General features: G+C 34.7%; 1 protein-coding gene across 11 annotated transcripts in view; it reads left to right on the top strand.

Annotated features, from left to right (window-relative positions):
* The window catches only part of DDX60 (DExD/H-box helicase 60), a 109,977-nt gene that overhangs the window by 78,324 nt on the left and 16,226 nt on the right, over positions 1 to 15,427 (top strand). For 8 of the 11 annotated variants that reach the window (XR_003520578.2, XM_027597606.2, XM_027597607.2 and 5 more), the window contains 5 exons: positions 918 to 1,118; positions 5,332 to 5,436; positions 5,700 to 5,841; positions 7,486 to 7,607; positions 14,036 to 14,183. Coding sequence is in view for 7 of the 11 variants with exons in the window: in XM_027597606.2 (XP_027453407.2) it covers positions 918 to 1,118; positions 5,332 to 5,436; positions 5,700 to 5,841; positions 7,486 to 7,607; positions 14,036 to 14,183 (718 nt within the window). In the remaining 4 variants the exon portion in view is untranslated. The remainder of the gene's footprint in view (positions 1 to 917; positions 1,119 to 5,331; positions 5,437 to 5,699; positions 5,842 to 7,485; positions 7,608 to 14,035; positions 14,184 to 15,427) is intronic. The other 3 variants (XR_003520580.2, XR_003520579.2, XR_003520581.2) reach the window with 1 other exon arrangement.

Genomic DNA, 15,427 nt, shown 5'->3' with positions numbered 1-15,427 from the left:
CCCCCTCTCTTTCTCTCTAAACACTTACTTCTTATTTTTGTAGGCCTTGTTCCTATGCAATATAACACCCCTCTTATTTCCCACCACTTTACCAACCCCTGTCCTTCTGCTCTCTCCTCCTGGGGCTGTATTCTGCATGAGCTCTCCTCTCCCATATCATCTTTGGGAATCACATAGTAGGGTTCTCCAGAACCCTATGTGTTATGATGTTTCAGATGATAAACTTGGGAGTCAAAATGCCAGAGTGTGAGTTGGATCTTCCACTTTCTGGTGTTTGACTACAACAAACAAATTTCTTCTATCCCTCATGACCCTATTTCTACATTATAAAATGGAGATAATGATTATATTTACCTTATATGGTTGTTGTTGTGAGGTCTGTATAAAAACAGTTCAAAGGATTTAACACCTTCTAAGCACTTAATATATGAGAGCTGATACAACTTCTATAAAGAGTTTGTTTGCTACAAGTAGAATTTCAGAATTTTATCGTACTCATGTATTCCTCAGTTTGTGCACAGTTTTTATGGTGATTTGTAATGCAACACACTGGTGTGTGAGAAAGGAACAAGGGAGAGGAAGTGGGAAAGGAGAGAATTGGTGTAATTAGTTCAGCGATAAGTGAATTTGAAATTGGGGTCTAGTCTTCTTGTGCTCTGTTTCATCTATATATCATGATATAAATATTTGGCATGAAATAAGTATATAATAATGATAAGTGTCTCATTCTCAGCTCTGTCTTAGCCATGGTAAATTTCCTAAGTGCTACACCATTGGATTTTAGTTTCAGTTTGTATAATGGTCGGACATATGCACAATTTACTTGCTACAACCTCATGTAAAAAGCTCAATTCTTATTACTGTGAAGGAGAAAGTATTTAGGGAAGTTTTACTTTGTGATTCTCTTCTGTTTCCAGATGTCTGGGCGTGCTGGAAGACGAGGTCAAGACCTGCTGGGAGATGTATATTTCTTTAATATTCCATTGCCCAAAATAGAAAAACTCATTAAATCCAATGTTCCTGAACTGAGAGGACAGTTCCCTCTTGGCATTACCCTGGTCCTGCGACTCATGCTGCTGGCTTCCAAGGGAGATGACCCAGAGGATGCTAAAGCAAAGGTACTGTGCTTGACATTTTCTGAGGTAGAGTCTTCACTACTGGTGTGGCTGTGGTTAGGTTTGCTCTTCTTTAGAAGTCTGTAGTGATAACTTCTCAGTTTCATCAGTTTTTTATGCTTTGCAATGTCTTGCATAGTATAGGGTTGGGGCAGAGTGGGAGAGTAATAATTAGTTTTGTTTGTCTCCTCTATCAGTCATAGAATTTGTGCTGGATGGGCATTTGGAATTAAAGATTACTTTTTTCATGTGTGATTGATATTGTCCTATAGTAGTTAAGGGTGCTGGCTATCGATTGTATTTTATTTTATATTTTAAAGATTTTATTTATTTACTCAGAGAGAGAGAGACAGAGAGCATGAGTGGGAGAAGGGGCAGAGGGAGAGGGAAAGGAAGTCTTAAGCAGACTTCCTGATGAGCACAGAGCCTGATGCGGGACTCGATCTCATGACCCTGAGATCATGACCTGAGGTGAAATCAAGAGTCAGACGTTCAACCCACTGAGCCACCTAGGCACCCCTGGCTATAGATTTTAAAAGATCTGGGTCAGATTCCATTTTCAAAAGGAACACGATTTGTTGTGATCATTTTGTAAAAAAAGGGTTTATTTTTTGTAAAAAACAAAGTAACCCAAATTCACCATAGTGCAAAAGGTTGAAGGAAAGCAAAAACCATACCAGGTTTCATCATCCAAAGACAGTCATATTATCATTTTGGTATTTTGGCATAGGTGTACATTTGGTTTTCAAACACTGATATATTTGATTAGACATTGATTGGTATGACTGTAAACTTTTCCTGAAGTTTTTCCTGAGATAAATATTTTGTGTCTGATCTCACAATGAAAGATTAAAAATTCATAATGAAACAATTTGGTTTTCATCCTTATGAAGATGCATTGTTTTTGTGTATTGATTAGTATGCCCAATTAAATCAGATACTGTTTGTTGATGTGAAGACTCTTTCAGGACTTTCGTGATGAGTTGGCTCTTGTGTTGCTGGCTCTTGTGTTGCTGATGGTCCTACAGAGCAGGCACATATCATTTTAGACCAAAACTTCCCCATTTCTGCATACTTAAGTTTTACTTCTGTGTTGGAGAGAAGAATACATCTTTTAGCAAGCTTTTAAAGATTTTTAAAGAAAGTTTATTGGAGTGGTTCATTTTCTTTGCCTTGGCATGTTTGAGAAGATCTGTTTGCAATCTTCACACATAAAAGGCTCAAATATGGACATAAAATTCTTAGAATATTCTCTTTACTCATCACATCAAACTAAGACAGTTTCATTTCCTCCGGCATGTACTGTTACAGTGGAGTAGACTCTTTTAGTCTCCCCTATGGAACCATGTAATTCCTGCTTTCTTGTAATTAATTTGATTTTTTTCCTGCCTATGTATTTATATGAATCTTTTAAAAAAATCCTTATATTTAAAATTCTTTTCCCCAGGATTTCCTGTTTTGTGGGTCATTTTTTAAATTGATGTTTTAGTTATATGCTAAGAACTTTGAATTTTCATGCTTACATGAAGCATGCTCATAGGAAGCTTCATGCTCAGTTTTTAAAATTGTGGTAAAATAAAAATAACATGAAATTTACCATCTTAACCATTTTTAAGTGTACGATTCAATAATGTTAAATACATTTGCATTGAACAATGCTCAAGCAGTTTTGGAACTAAGAAGAGATATCTTAAATTAAATCTTTGATATTTGCTTCTGTTTTAATTTGTTCAATTTCTTTTCAGGAAGTGTTATAATTTTTAAATCAAAAATTATTTTTCTGTACTCCATCGCTATATTTTTCTTCATTCATTATGAGAGAACATGTGAAGTTTATCTTTCACATTGCCGATGCTGCTCTCCAGAGTTTCAGTTCTGCTCTTTAGTAATACACATGTGGAATTTTAATTTTCCTGAAATTCTTCACTATTTCTTATATCACTCTTTTACATATTAATAAAGTATTTTTAATGTCAATTTATAATTGTCCATTTACCTTATGCTGTTTTACCTCGTCTTGTAGAGGTTATATCTTATGGTATCCATTGAGGATGCCAAATAATTTTTCAAAAAGCTTTTTGCTGCATAAAGAAAACAATTTTTATAGGTCAGCTCCCCCCTTTTTTTTTATAGATTTTATTTATTTATTTGACAGAGAGAGAGACAGTGAGAGAGGGAACACAAGAAGGGGGAGCGGGAGAGGGAGAAGCAGGCTTCCCGCCAAGCAGGGAGCCCGATGTGGGGCTCGATCCCAGGACCCTGGGATCATGACCCGAGCCGAAGGTAGACGCTTAACCGACTGAGCCACCCAGGCGCCCCACCCCCCTTTTTTTGTTTAAGAGTCAAAGCCAATGTTCTTATGATGGTTCTGCAGAACCTGATCCCTGATTATCTTGTTGAACTAACCTGTTCCTGCTCTCCCACATGAGCCCAATACCTGCTCCATGGATATTTCAGGCACATTGCATAACCTCACTCCTTTATCTCATTTCAGTCTTTGCTCTAACATTACTCTCAGTGAAGCCTACTGTCCACTGCAGTTTCTAAATTGTAAATGTATCTCCTGTCTGCTGCACTATGATCATATTCATTTATATATAGCATGTATCACTCCTTACATAACATCAAATATCTATCATCTATCTATCTATCCATCTATCAATGTTTTTATTTATTTTCTCTATATTTTCCACTGGAATATAAGCACTCTGTGGCCAAAGATGCTTGTTTTGGTTCCTGGCATAGACATTTAATAAATATTTTTAGCATATTTTAGTATTTTAGGAAGGTGATCAATTTTCTTATAAAGAGTTGATCTATTGTGGGTTTTTCTATTTTCTCACTTTTGAATATAGCTACATTTTCCTAAGTCTGATGGATTGCCAAAGGAAAGGATGTATGATTTCACTCTGGCTTCTCTCTGGCTACCTAAGTGCTATTCAAATACCCTATTAAATGTGAGGCTAGATGAATAGCTTTTGGCCCAAATGTTAGTGTTTAGTAGATTTTAAACTTATGTAGATTTTCTGGACTGAAAGTTTATTGATCCACTTTTGCCAGTCTCACTGCCACATTGATCATGTGGATGTCATTCATCACTAAAAACTATGGTATGCATCGCTATCAGGGTCCTTACTGTCTTAATATGACTTTAGTTATGTGTCTACATCTCTAAGAATACAGTGAACCACCATGAGTGGCTCACCCTCTTACTACTCAGCTGTTTTCTTGCTGTTGCCATCTGTGACTAAATGTAGAGCAACAGAGAGAGAGAGAGAGAGAGAGAGAGAGAGAGAGAGGTAGTAGGAAAGGGCATTTTTGGCACTCTCAAAAAGAATCATCCTAAAGTAAAGGTGAGATGCGCCATATCCCCCTTCCCATCTCCCTTCTTTTTCTCATCTGTATCCTCTCACCTTCTTTTTACATTGTCCACTGGCCTTACAATGAGTACAGACTCTTCCCAGGTTCTGTAAACTCTCAGGCCTAATGGTAGCCAGGCTTAAATTTGGTGATGTCAAGAAATTTTCCTTTTATTGGAACCTCATAGATGTTTTAGTGGGCAGCTCAAAGGTTATCTGAACTGCTATCTCAGTGCTGTTTTACCCCAAAAACCAAGGCATATTTTTTTAAAAGATTATTTATTTATTTGACAGAGAGAGAGACAGCGAGAGAGGGAACACAAGCAGGGGGAGTGGGAGAGGAGAAGGAGGCTTCCCGTGGAGCAGGAAGCCCCATGCGGGGCTCCATCCCAGGACCCTGGGATCATGACCTGAGCCAGAAGCAGGCGCTTAAGGACTGAGCCACCCAGGCGCCCCGGACGGGCTAGTTTGAAAAATTCTGCTGGGTTTTGGGCTGTGCAGGTGGCCTCTTGTTGCCTGGGAACTGGCTCTGGGATGATTTAGGACACAAGAAGTATTGGCTAGATGTGTGAGAATTAGGGAAGGAAGTAGTTGGGGGTATAAACTTGGGATTGGTTGGTTTGTATATGATAGGCATGCTTTTAGGCAAGTTGTTATCTTTAGGAGTTAGCTAGCCCAGGAAGGGAGAGTCTTTTCCCAACCAGAAAAGGTTTTGTTTGTTTGTTTGTTTTTTTCAGAAAGGTTTTTTTAGATGTCAAAACATCATAAGAAAAAATTTAAAATTATAATATACTTATATTATTATTTACAAATATATTTCATAAAACTAACATGGTGTGAATTATTCTTCTTTAAAGGTGCTGTCAGTGCTAAAGCATTCATTGCTGTCCTTCAAAAAACCCAGAGTCATTAAGATGTTAAAACTTTATTTCTTGTTTTCTTTGCAATTCCTTATGAAACAGGTATGATTGTCCTTTGTCTTTTTGTGAAATGGGAATGGTACTATCTTTATTTTTTATCGTGCTGAATTAATTGTGGTCTTTAGAAGGTTATATTCAATGATGAATATTTCTTTACTTGATATAATTACCACAATTGGGCCAGGTAACGATTACCAATCTCTCTTATACTGGCATTAAATACTGTTTTAAACTAGCACTTAATAAGTTAGTTATTAATTAATGGATGTATTGAGTCAAACTAATAAATTATTTTTGTTCTTTAGGGCTATTTAGATCAAGAAGGTAAACCAATGGGGTTTGCTGGACTTGTATCACATTTGCATTATCATGAGCCTTCTAATCTTGTTTTTGTCAGTTTTCTTGTAAAAGGCCTTTTCCATAATCTCTGTCAGCCAACTGGGAAAGGTAAGCTTGATGTTTGTGTGTATAATCTTAAAATAGTAACAGAGACTATAGTGAAGCTAGCACTTAGGAAAATTTTTTCTACAAAGAAAACACAAGTTAATATTTGGATAATTTAGAGATACGAAATTGGATAAAATAAAGTTTTGTATACCTATTAATATAGATCATATGGGAGACAGCCATATTTTGTGACACCTATTTTAAAATGTCAGTTTCTTATGAACTTTAGTGATTTATGGACTCCAGGACTCAGAACATATTAAAAAATATATGATTTTTTAATAAATATTTTTTTCTAATTAAATGTAATACGTGCTCATCATAGAAAAGGGATATAGGAAGGCATTACTTTAAATATAATGTTCACCATTAGTATTTGTGAATATTTTCTTCCAATCATATTTTCTTAGAATATAACTCTATAATATATTTAAATAACTGATATATTAATTGCATAATGTAGAATCTTGTTTTCCCTGAAATACAGTTTTGCCAATATCATGTAAACTTTTTGTGAATTACATTTTACTGCCCGCCTAATATTCCGTTTAATACATTTTTAAAATTAAAAACCTTTGATTTTTATAATTAAACCATAGACCCTTAAACAGTGTCCCTATAAGAAATGTTTTCCTTTTGGTGCTTAAATTTGTTATATTTCCTAATGCCTGGCAAACACAGTGCCTTTCACCACATTTCTTTATCTTCTGTCATGAACTGATAGCAGCAACACTTTACTTTGTGCAATAGGTCTAGTCACTATGCTCTGAACATGCGTTCTGTAAAACAAGAATACTCAGGAAGTTCTGTCCACCTAAAAACTCTGTAAGAGGAGAAATAATTTCCTGCAACAGGAAGTACAGTTGTGTTCATTGCTGTATGGGTGTGGGTGGGGTGGGAGGGTGTGTGCTATTATAATCATGGATATAGAAAATTTGACAACTTTATGAGGCACATAATATGGACTATCACTCTTTTGTAAGTAAGGAAACTCAGACACAGAGAAGTTAAGTAAATTGCCATGGTCACACAATTTTAATAAGTGTCAGAGCCAAGATTCAAATATAAGTAGTCTGACTCTAGAGCCCAAGTTATAAAAGGTGTGACCTTTTTAATCACTGCAGTGTAATGCTCATATGTTGTGAAGGACAGAAAGTAAATCAACTGATAGTATCTTAATATTAGTGGCAAGAAGGTAAGACAGGGAGATAAGGCTGGGAGGTTATTTGTGGGCTGACTTTTGGGAAGCCTTAAATGCTAGGCTGGGGAGATGGGATTTTGTTTATGAGGCATTGAGACGCAATAAGAGATTTTTGAATGGGTGAAAGATATGATCATAAAATGCTTTAGGAAAACTGATCATAGCCTGAAGTTGGAGGGGCGTGGGGTGGGTAGACTCCAGTAAGGAGATGAGGCAATTTGTGGTTGGAATGAGTTTTGTCCGAACTAGCGTGGGAGTAGCAAGAACGAAAAAGAAGGCACAGATGTAAACTATCAGCAGATATAGTCATTCCTTGGTTGCTGTATTTGTGACATATTTTCAGTTTCCATGAAATGAAATGCAGTATAACATTCAATTTAAATGTTGAAAATGGGATTGACACACTTTTTTACGCTTAAACAAGGCACTTCTTTTTTGTATAGGCTCAAGACATTTTTCTCAAGATGTTATGGAAAAGCTAGTGTTAGTCTTGGCAAATCTGTTTGGAAGAAGACCTCTTCCAGCAAAGTTCCAGGAGACTACTGTCAAGTTTTGCCAATCAAAGGTAAAATTTATGTTTCTAATAACATTAAATAATCAATGTAATTAAGTAGATCCTACCATAAATGATTCAGTGGCAGTAGGATTTTATCAATATAGGGTTCATTTGTTTTATAGAATAATAGTTTGTTCTTTCTGTAATCACTGTTATATTTAACCTCTAATTCATAAGCCTCTCCATATAAATATATCAAAAGATTAAATTTCTTGAGGAAAAGGGCGCCTGGGTGGCTCAGTCATTAAGCGTCTGCCTTCAGCTCAGGTCATGATCCCACGGTCCTGGGATCGAGTCCCGCATCGGGCTCCCTGCTCAGCGGGAAGCCTGCTTCTCCCTCTCCCACTCCCCCTGCTTGTGTTCCCTCTCTCGCTGTGTCTCTCTCTGTCAAATAAATAAATAAAAAATCTTTAAAAAAATAAATAGATTTCTTGAGGAAAAATAAGATAAAGAATTTTGCTCATGTTTTCCATTTGATTGTATGACTCTATCAAATTATAGTATTCAGTGGCTAGAGAAAAACATGTAGATATTTATACAATAAATTAACTAATAGTTCCTGTCATTGAATCTGTAGTTCCCTTAGGGTCTTTTTACCTCGAGGTAGGGCTACAGGCAAGAAGTATATGTTGTGAACTATAATGTCCTCACTGAAAAAATATTAGAATAGTCATTGAAGAAATAATTCCTGACCCACATAGAATAAAAGCAGGAAAACTCTTTTCCAATTTTATTTGCAACATATTCTTTGATCAGGATTTGCTATTATTAAATCAACATCAAATACTGTTACTAATATACCGCACTAGAATCTGAGAAAGTGGGATAGGCAGGTTATACTAAATAACCTTAGTAAAATGTGACAAGGAACAAAAAGAGATGAGTTAATCTATATTGTCTAACTCCACAATGTCAAATTACAAATCTTAGCCCTCACAGAATGTTCTCTTGACCAGCGAACACAACTTTAGTCATTGACCTATCATCTTCACATTTTTTCATCACATATAAATTCTTGAAGTATTATTTGTTTTGTTTAAATAATTTATATTTAACTTAGAAAAGTCAATATCTAAATTCTCACAGAATTTAGATATCATAAAAATATACAGTAAAGGAAGGTTTTGTGTGGGGACCTCCTGTCTTTCTCACTCTCTGTCAGTCTCTCTCTCTCTCTCTCTCTCTTTTTTAAAGGTTATTGGAAATTTGTGCGCTTCCAGATGGATATAGTAAGTGGTTATCATTCGTATTGCAACAGAAAGCTGTGGAAACAATGGGGATTTGCCTGGCTAAAATCGTAAAATGGCAAGAACTTACTAATGGTGTGATGGGAATCTTTAATCATGGTTTCCTCATAAAGAATTTGTTGATTCTGGACATGGTTTGAAAGCTGTACTTAGCATATACAGAGAGCATCTTCTATGAGATTAAAAAAATTATTAAAGCTTTTAGTGACCACATGGGACTGAAGTGACAGAAACTTGGGAGACATAGTGTTTCTATGAGTTTACTGAGGATGTTTACTGAGTACCAGATCTGCATGAAATGTTGGAATACTACACCAAATTTTTTGCAGTCTTGTGGCAATTATTAAGTAAAAAGCCACTAGAAGGAAGGTTCTGCATTTATTCATAGGCTTGTATGCCCCTCAAGACATTTTTGAAAGCTTTAGAGCTAGAAGATGTAGAAGGTTAGGAAGCTCTGTAGGAAAAAGGTAGGTCTTTGGAAGTCTTTTAGGACTGAGAAAACGAGACCCAGCAGCCTCATACTCAAAGTCCCAAGAGGGTCATGACCCAGGAATAGAGTTATATCAAGTATAGACTGAAACTTAATAAAACTGGAAAACAATACCAGCGATACCAACAATACCACTTTAATCTCTACTTGGACTGAAATGATCACATCTTCAATCATGTAACCAAACACAAAAATGGGAGAACTCACTCTGGTGGAAGATAACATCATTTGAAGCTCATCAAGGTCCTTTTGTAAACAATTTATGGTGAAAAAAACCCCAAATATAACATAAATAAATGGATAAATATGAACATTAAACTAAAACTACTGAAAGTCAAAAACAAAGAGAAAATCATAAACCAGCTAGAGCTGAAACAGGCATTTCCTTGAAAAAAAAGCAATAATATTGATAGCTGACTTTTTAACCAAAATAACTGAAGCTAGAAAAAAATGGGCAATAATTTCATCCTACTCTATTTTCATACATAAATACATACATCCTACTCTAATTTCATACATACATAAATACATACATAAACATACATATATTTTGTGTATGTTTTACACATAATTTAAAATAGGATAAATATATTGTGATTGATTTAATAACATATCAGGAGGGTGTGCATATATCTACCTTACTTTTTTAGCTTTATTGTTATTGAGGTGTAATTGATATACAAGGAATTGCACACATTTAATGTATATGTCTTAATGAGTTTGGACATATGCATATACCCATGATATCATCACTACAACCAAGGTACTAAACATATTCATCACATCCCATATTCCTTGTGTGTGAGGTGGCTTTTTCCTTTTTTTTTTTTTTTTTTTGGTAGGAACGCTTAACATGAGATTTATCCTCTTTATGTATTTTAAAGTTTACAATATTGTATTGTTAACTATAGGTACTTTGTTGTACAGTAGGTCTCCAGAATTTATTTATCTTGCATAACAGAAACTTTATATCCAATGAAAAACAATTCCCCATTTCTTCCTCCACCCAGGCCCTGGCAGTCATCATTCTATTCTCTGCTTCTATGAGTTTGACTATTTAAAATATGAGTGGAATATAAGTAGAATTTATAATATATAAATTCCATTACATGAAATCATGAATTACTTGTCCTTCTGTGACTGGCTTATTTTACTTAGTTAGCATAATATCCTCTAGGTTCATCCATGTTGTTGCAAATGGAAAGATTTTCTTCCTTTTAAAAATGGAATAATATTCTGTTGTATGTATATACCACATTACCTTATCCATTCATCTGTTGATGGACATTTGGTTTGTTTCCATATCTTGCTTATTGTGAACAATTTTGTAGTGAACATGGGGGTACAGATATTTCTTCAAGATCCTTATTTCAGTTCTTTTGGATAGATGCATAAGAATGGGATTGCTGGATCATATAGTAGTTCTATTTTTAATTTTTTGAAAAAACTCCAAATGTTTTCCATAGTGGCTACACCAGTGTACGTTTCCACCAAAAGTGCATAGGGATTCTAATTTTTCTATATTCTCCTCAACACTTACCTTTTTGATTTTTTGATAATACCCATACTAACAGGTAGGGGACAATATCTTATGTGGCCTTCATCTGCATTTCCCTAATGATTAGTGCAGTTGAGCAACTTTTAATACAGATGGTGGCCATTTGCATGACTTCTTTGGAGAAATGTCTAATCAAGTCCTTTGCCCATTTTTTTGATTTTTTGCTATTGAGTTATAGAAGATTCTTATATATATTTGGATATTATCCCCTTACCAGATAGTTGGCTTAGAAATATTTTCTCCCATTCTAGAAATGCCTTTTCACTTTATTATTTCCTTTGCTATGCAGAAGCTTTTTAGTTTGATTTAGTCCTACTTGTTTATTTTCATTTTTGTTGCCTGTGCTTCTGGTGTCATATAAAAAAATCATTTCCAAGATCAATGTCTTTATATTTTCTTTTATGAATTTTACAGTTTCAGGTCTTACACATAAGTCTTTAATGCATTTGAGTTTATTTTTATGTACAGTGTGTGGTAAGGGTCAATTTCATTTTTTTACATGTGTATATCAAATTTTGCCAACACCATTTGTTGAAGAGATTATCCTTTCCCTACTGTGTGTTCTTGGCACCCTTGTCAAAGATCTTTTGACCATATATACTTGGATTTATTTCTGGACTCTATCTTGTTCCATTAGTCTATATGTCTTTCATGATACTGGTCCAATACTGTTTTAATTAGTGTAACTTTGTAATATATTTTAAAATTAAGAAATGTAATGCCTCTGGATTTGTTTCTTTTTCCCCCCTCAAGATTATTTTGACTATTCAGGGTCTTTTGTGATTCCCTATGAATTTTGGGATTGATTTTTATGTTTCTGTAAAAAATGCCATGAGATTTTGATAGGAATTGCAACGAACGTGTAGATCCATTTGGATAGTTTTGACATCTTAATAGTAATTATTCTTTCAATCTATGAACATGGCATGCCTTTGCATTATTTGTGTCTGCTATAATTTCATTCATGAGTGTTTTATACTTTTTAATATAGAGATCTTTCCCCTCCTTGGTTAAGTTTACACCTAAATATTTTATTCTTTTTGATGCTTTTACAAATGAGATTGTCTTAATTTTCTTTTCAGATATTTATTTGATGTATAGAAACACAACTATTTTTTTATGTTGATTTTGTATCCTCCAACTTTGCTGATATTGTTCTGACAGTTTCTTGTGTATGTGCTAAAGGAAATATCATATACTGTAGGCAGACAAAAATATCTAAACTTGGGAGACTTGAAAATGTAACAGGGCATGAAGTATACTAGAAAGGATAATGTGTGGGTAGATATAAATAAATATCTACTGTATCTAAAAATAATTAGAGTGTATTATGAAATCTATAGTATATATACATAACTAAAATGCATGACAGTCATAATGCAATGTTGGGAAGGGTAAATATATTTGAATATTTTAAGGTTCTTACACTATTAAAAATTTTTACACTGTAAAAATTAAAGATGTATTTTGTAATCTCTGGGCTAAAGACTAGCAAAATAGTGCACAAATAAGTGTTAATAGAAGAAAAACTGATAAAAGACAAGAACATAGAAAATAATATATAATATATGGTCCGGTTAGAAACTGAATACTAAAATAGTATATATAAACTCAACTGTATAAGTAACTGCATTGAATATATATGTACTAAATACTTCAGGTAAAATACTAACATTTTTAGATATTAAAAAAAACCCACAATTATATGCTGTTTGTACAAATCACATCTTAGCCATAAGGTCCCAGAAAGGTTGAAAGTAAAATGATAGAAAAAGAGATATGCCAGGTAAATACTTACCAGAAATACTTGCCTGAAAATTAGATAGATTCATTTCTAAGTACATATAGGTCACCAGAAGAAATAGCAAAAGAGTTTAACATGGTTCTGGGACTAAGGGCATGGGTGGTAAGACAGAGCCCTGATTAGTTGTTGTATGCCTTGTAACACTGATTTAAAAAAAAAAAATTTGTACTTGTAGTGCTTACTGTGATAAAATACCTTTTGAATATAAATAGAATTCTTAAAAAAGAAAATTGAAAAATTAGGAAAAATACATATAGGATGAAAATAAAATGGAATTATAAAATATTTTAATTAAACAATAATAAATATACAAATACAAGATGTAATTCATACAATGATTAGAGCAAAATTTATAGCCTTATAATCATATCTTAGAAGAGAATAAAGGCTGAAAAAAAATCAATGATTTAACTTTTCAGCTTAAGAAGCTAGGAAAACAAAACAAATAAAAAATCTAACATAAGGGGCACCTGGGCGGCTCAGTCGTTAATTGTCTACCTTCGGCCCAGGTCATGATGCCAGGGTCCTGGGATCGAGCCCTGCATCAGGCTCCCTGCTCTGCGGGAAGCTTGCTTCTTCCTCTCCCACTCCCCCTGCTTGTGTTCCCTCTCTCACCGTCTCTCTCTCTCTGTCAAAGAAATAAATAAAAATCTTAAAAAAAAAAAAAAAGAAAATCTAACTTAAGGTACATTTTACAAATATCAGGAAATAAAATGGGACATTACTACAGATCTTACTTTGGACATTGAAAAGAACAAAAGAGGATATTATGAATGATTTATGCCAATACACTTGGTTATTTTGACAAAATGGGAAAATTCTTAGAAAATGCAACCTTCCAAACTAACCAAGGAAGATATAAAAAGTCCTGTGTCTGGTATCTATTAAAGAATTGTGGTCAGTTATTTTAAAAACTTTCCCACAAAAAAGGAAAAAGTGCACTTATGATGAGCACTCGGTGTTGTATGGAACTGTTGAATCACTATACTGTACACTTGACACTAATATTACACAGGATGTTAACTATACTGGAATTTAAATAAAAACATTAAAAAAAGAAAAAAGATGGTGTTGGTTAAGTAAAGTGAAAGCAAATTTTTAAGAGTGAAGATACTAGTTTTTATAAATGCACATAGAAACAAAAAATGAACTTTACTTCAATTTCACGGATGAAAGAATGAAACAATTACATTATTGAATAAATAGGTAACTACAGAATTATAGTGCAGTGTTCTTTGCCATTCTTCCAAAGTTTCAGTTTTCAAAGAAGGCATATAGATGTCTCTAAAAAAAATATTTGGCTTTCCGGAGTTCTTAGTGATCTCTCTGATGATTTAGGTGTTCCTTGACGATCTCCCTGAGGATTTTAATGATGCTTTACATGAGTATAACATGGACGTTACAAAGGACTTTGCCTCCTTCCTACTAAATGTTGCCAAATTGGCTGATATGAAACAGGAATATCAACTCCCATTGTCAAAAATAAGTAAGTATATCTTAACTCCACTGTGGAACGATTTAAAGAAAAAATAATCTTTCTAGGAATATTTTTCCCAGAGGAAGAGTAGAGCCTGGGAAAGATCAGTCTGCCTTAAAAAAGGGGAATTCCTTCTGCTTTCAAAGAAGAAACTCTTGGTTTTTAGAAGTCAAAAGGACAATGGAGAATAAAACTAAATAGAGTCATTTATAAACCATCTTGATTAAAGGTTGCTTTTGGGGCAAGCCTGGCAAGGGCAGGAAGGACATTTATGAATTGAAGATAAATGAGAGACCATTCTATCACTCATTTCCTTGAGAGGAAATATGTATAGACTCTTGGAAGATTACCTGGGCCCAAACTCTGGTTCTGCTATTCTTAGAAGTGAGATCTTGGGCAATATTCCTTATTCATGCCTCAATTTTCTCAAAAGAGGTATAAAAAAGAGAATAGCATTACAAACCTAGTTTGGGTGAGCTTTAAATAATTCAGTTAATATATGTGAATATCTTAAAACAGTACCTAGCACATAGTAAACACATTAACTTTGCTCTTATTTTTCATAAGGTATTGGAAAGAAATCTTCTAGGGAAAAGTAAACAGGAAAAGCTGACGGGGGTAGAAGGAAAGGGTTGAGCCATGGGTAGTAATTTCCTAATTTCATTTTACCCCAACATCCTCAACTGGAAAACGTTAAGGAAGCAGAGCCTCTTACTTCCTGGGCCCTATTAAAGTGGGAAGCAGCATGAACAAAAGCAAACAGTAACAGTGGAGCATTGTGAACATCCCAGAGGAGGCAAAATAAGAGTGCCTTCATTACAAATTAGAGCCACCTTTGAATGCACAATCTGGTGCTTTTTAAGAGTAGGAAGGGAGGGGGCACCTGGGTGGCTCAGTCGGTTAAGTGTCTGCCTTTGGCTCAGGTCATGATCCCGGAGTCCAGGGATGGCGCCCCAGTTTGGGCTCCCTGCTCCGCGGGAAGCCTGCTTCTCCCTCTGCCCCTCCCCCTGCTTGTGCTCTCTCTCTTTCTCTCTCAAATAAATAAAATCTTTAAAAAAAAGTAGGAATGGAAAAAAATATTTCTTCTTGTATGCCATTTCCAAAACTACTGATAGTGACCTCTTGGAATACCCTGTCTGGAAGGATTGTGAGGCCAGATCTGAAGTCAGTGGGAAAAAGCACCAAGGTAATAACAATAATTCTGTTAAAAGAGCATGCAATTTAGATGTAGTCTTTTATTACCTGTTGATCAA

This window comes from Zalophus californianus, chromosome 2, assembly GCF_009762305.2.
Source record: "Zalophus californianus isolate mZalCal1 chromosome 2, mZalCal1.pri.v2, whole genome shotgun sequence".
NCBI classification, from domain to species: Eukaryota; Metazoa; Chordata; class Mammalia; order Carnivora; family Otariidae; genus Zalophus; species Zalophus californianus.
This window is presented reverse-complemented; position numbering and strand designations above follow the sequence as displayed.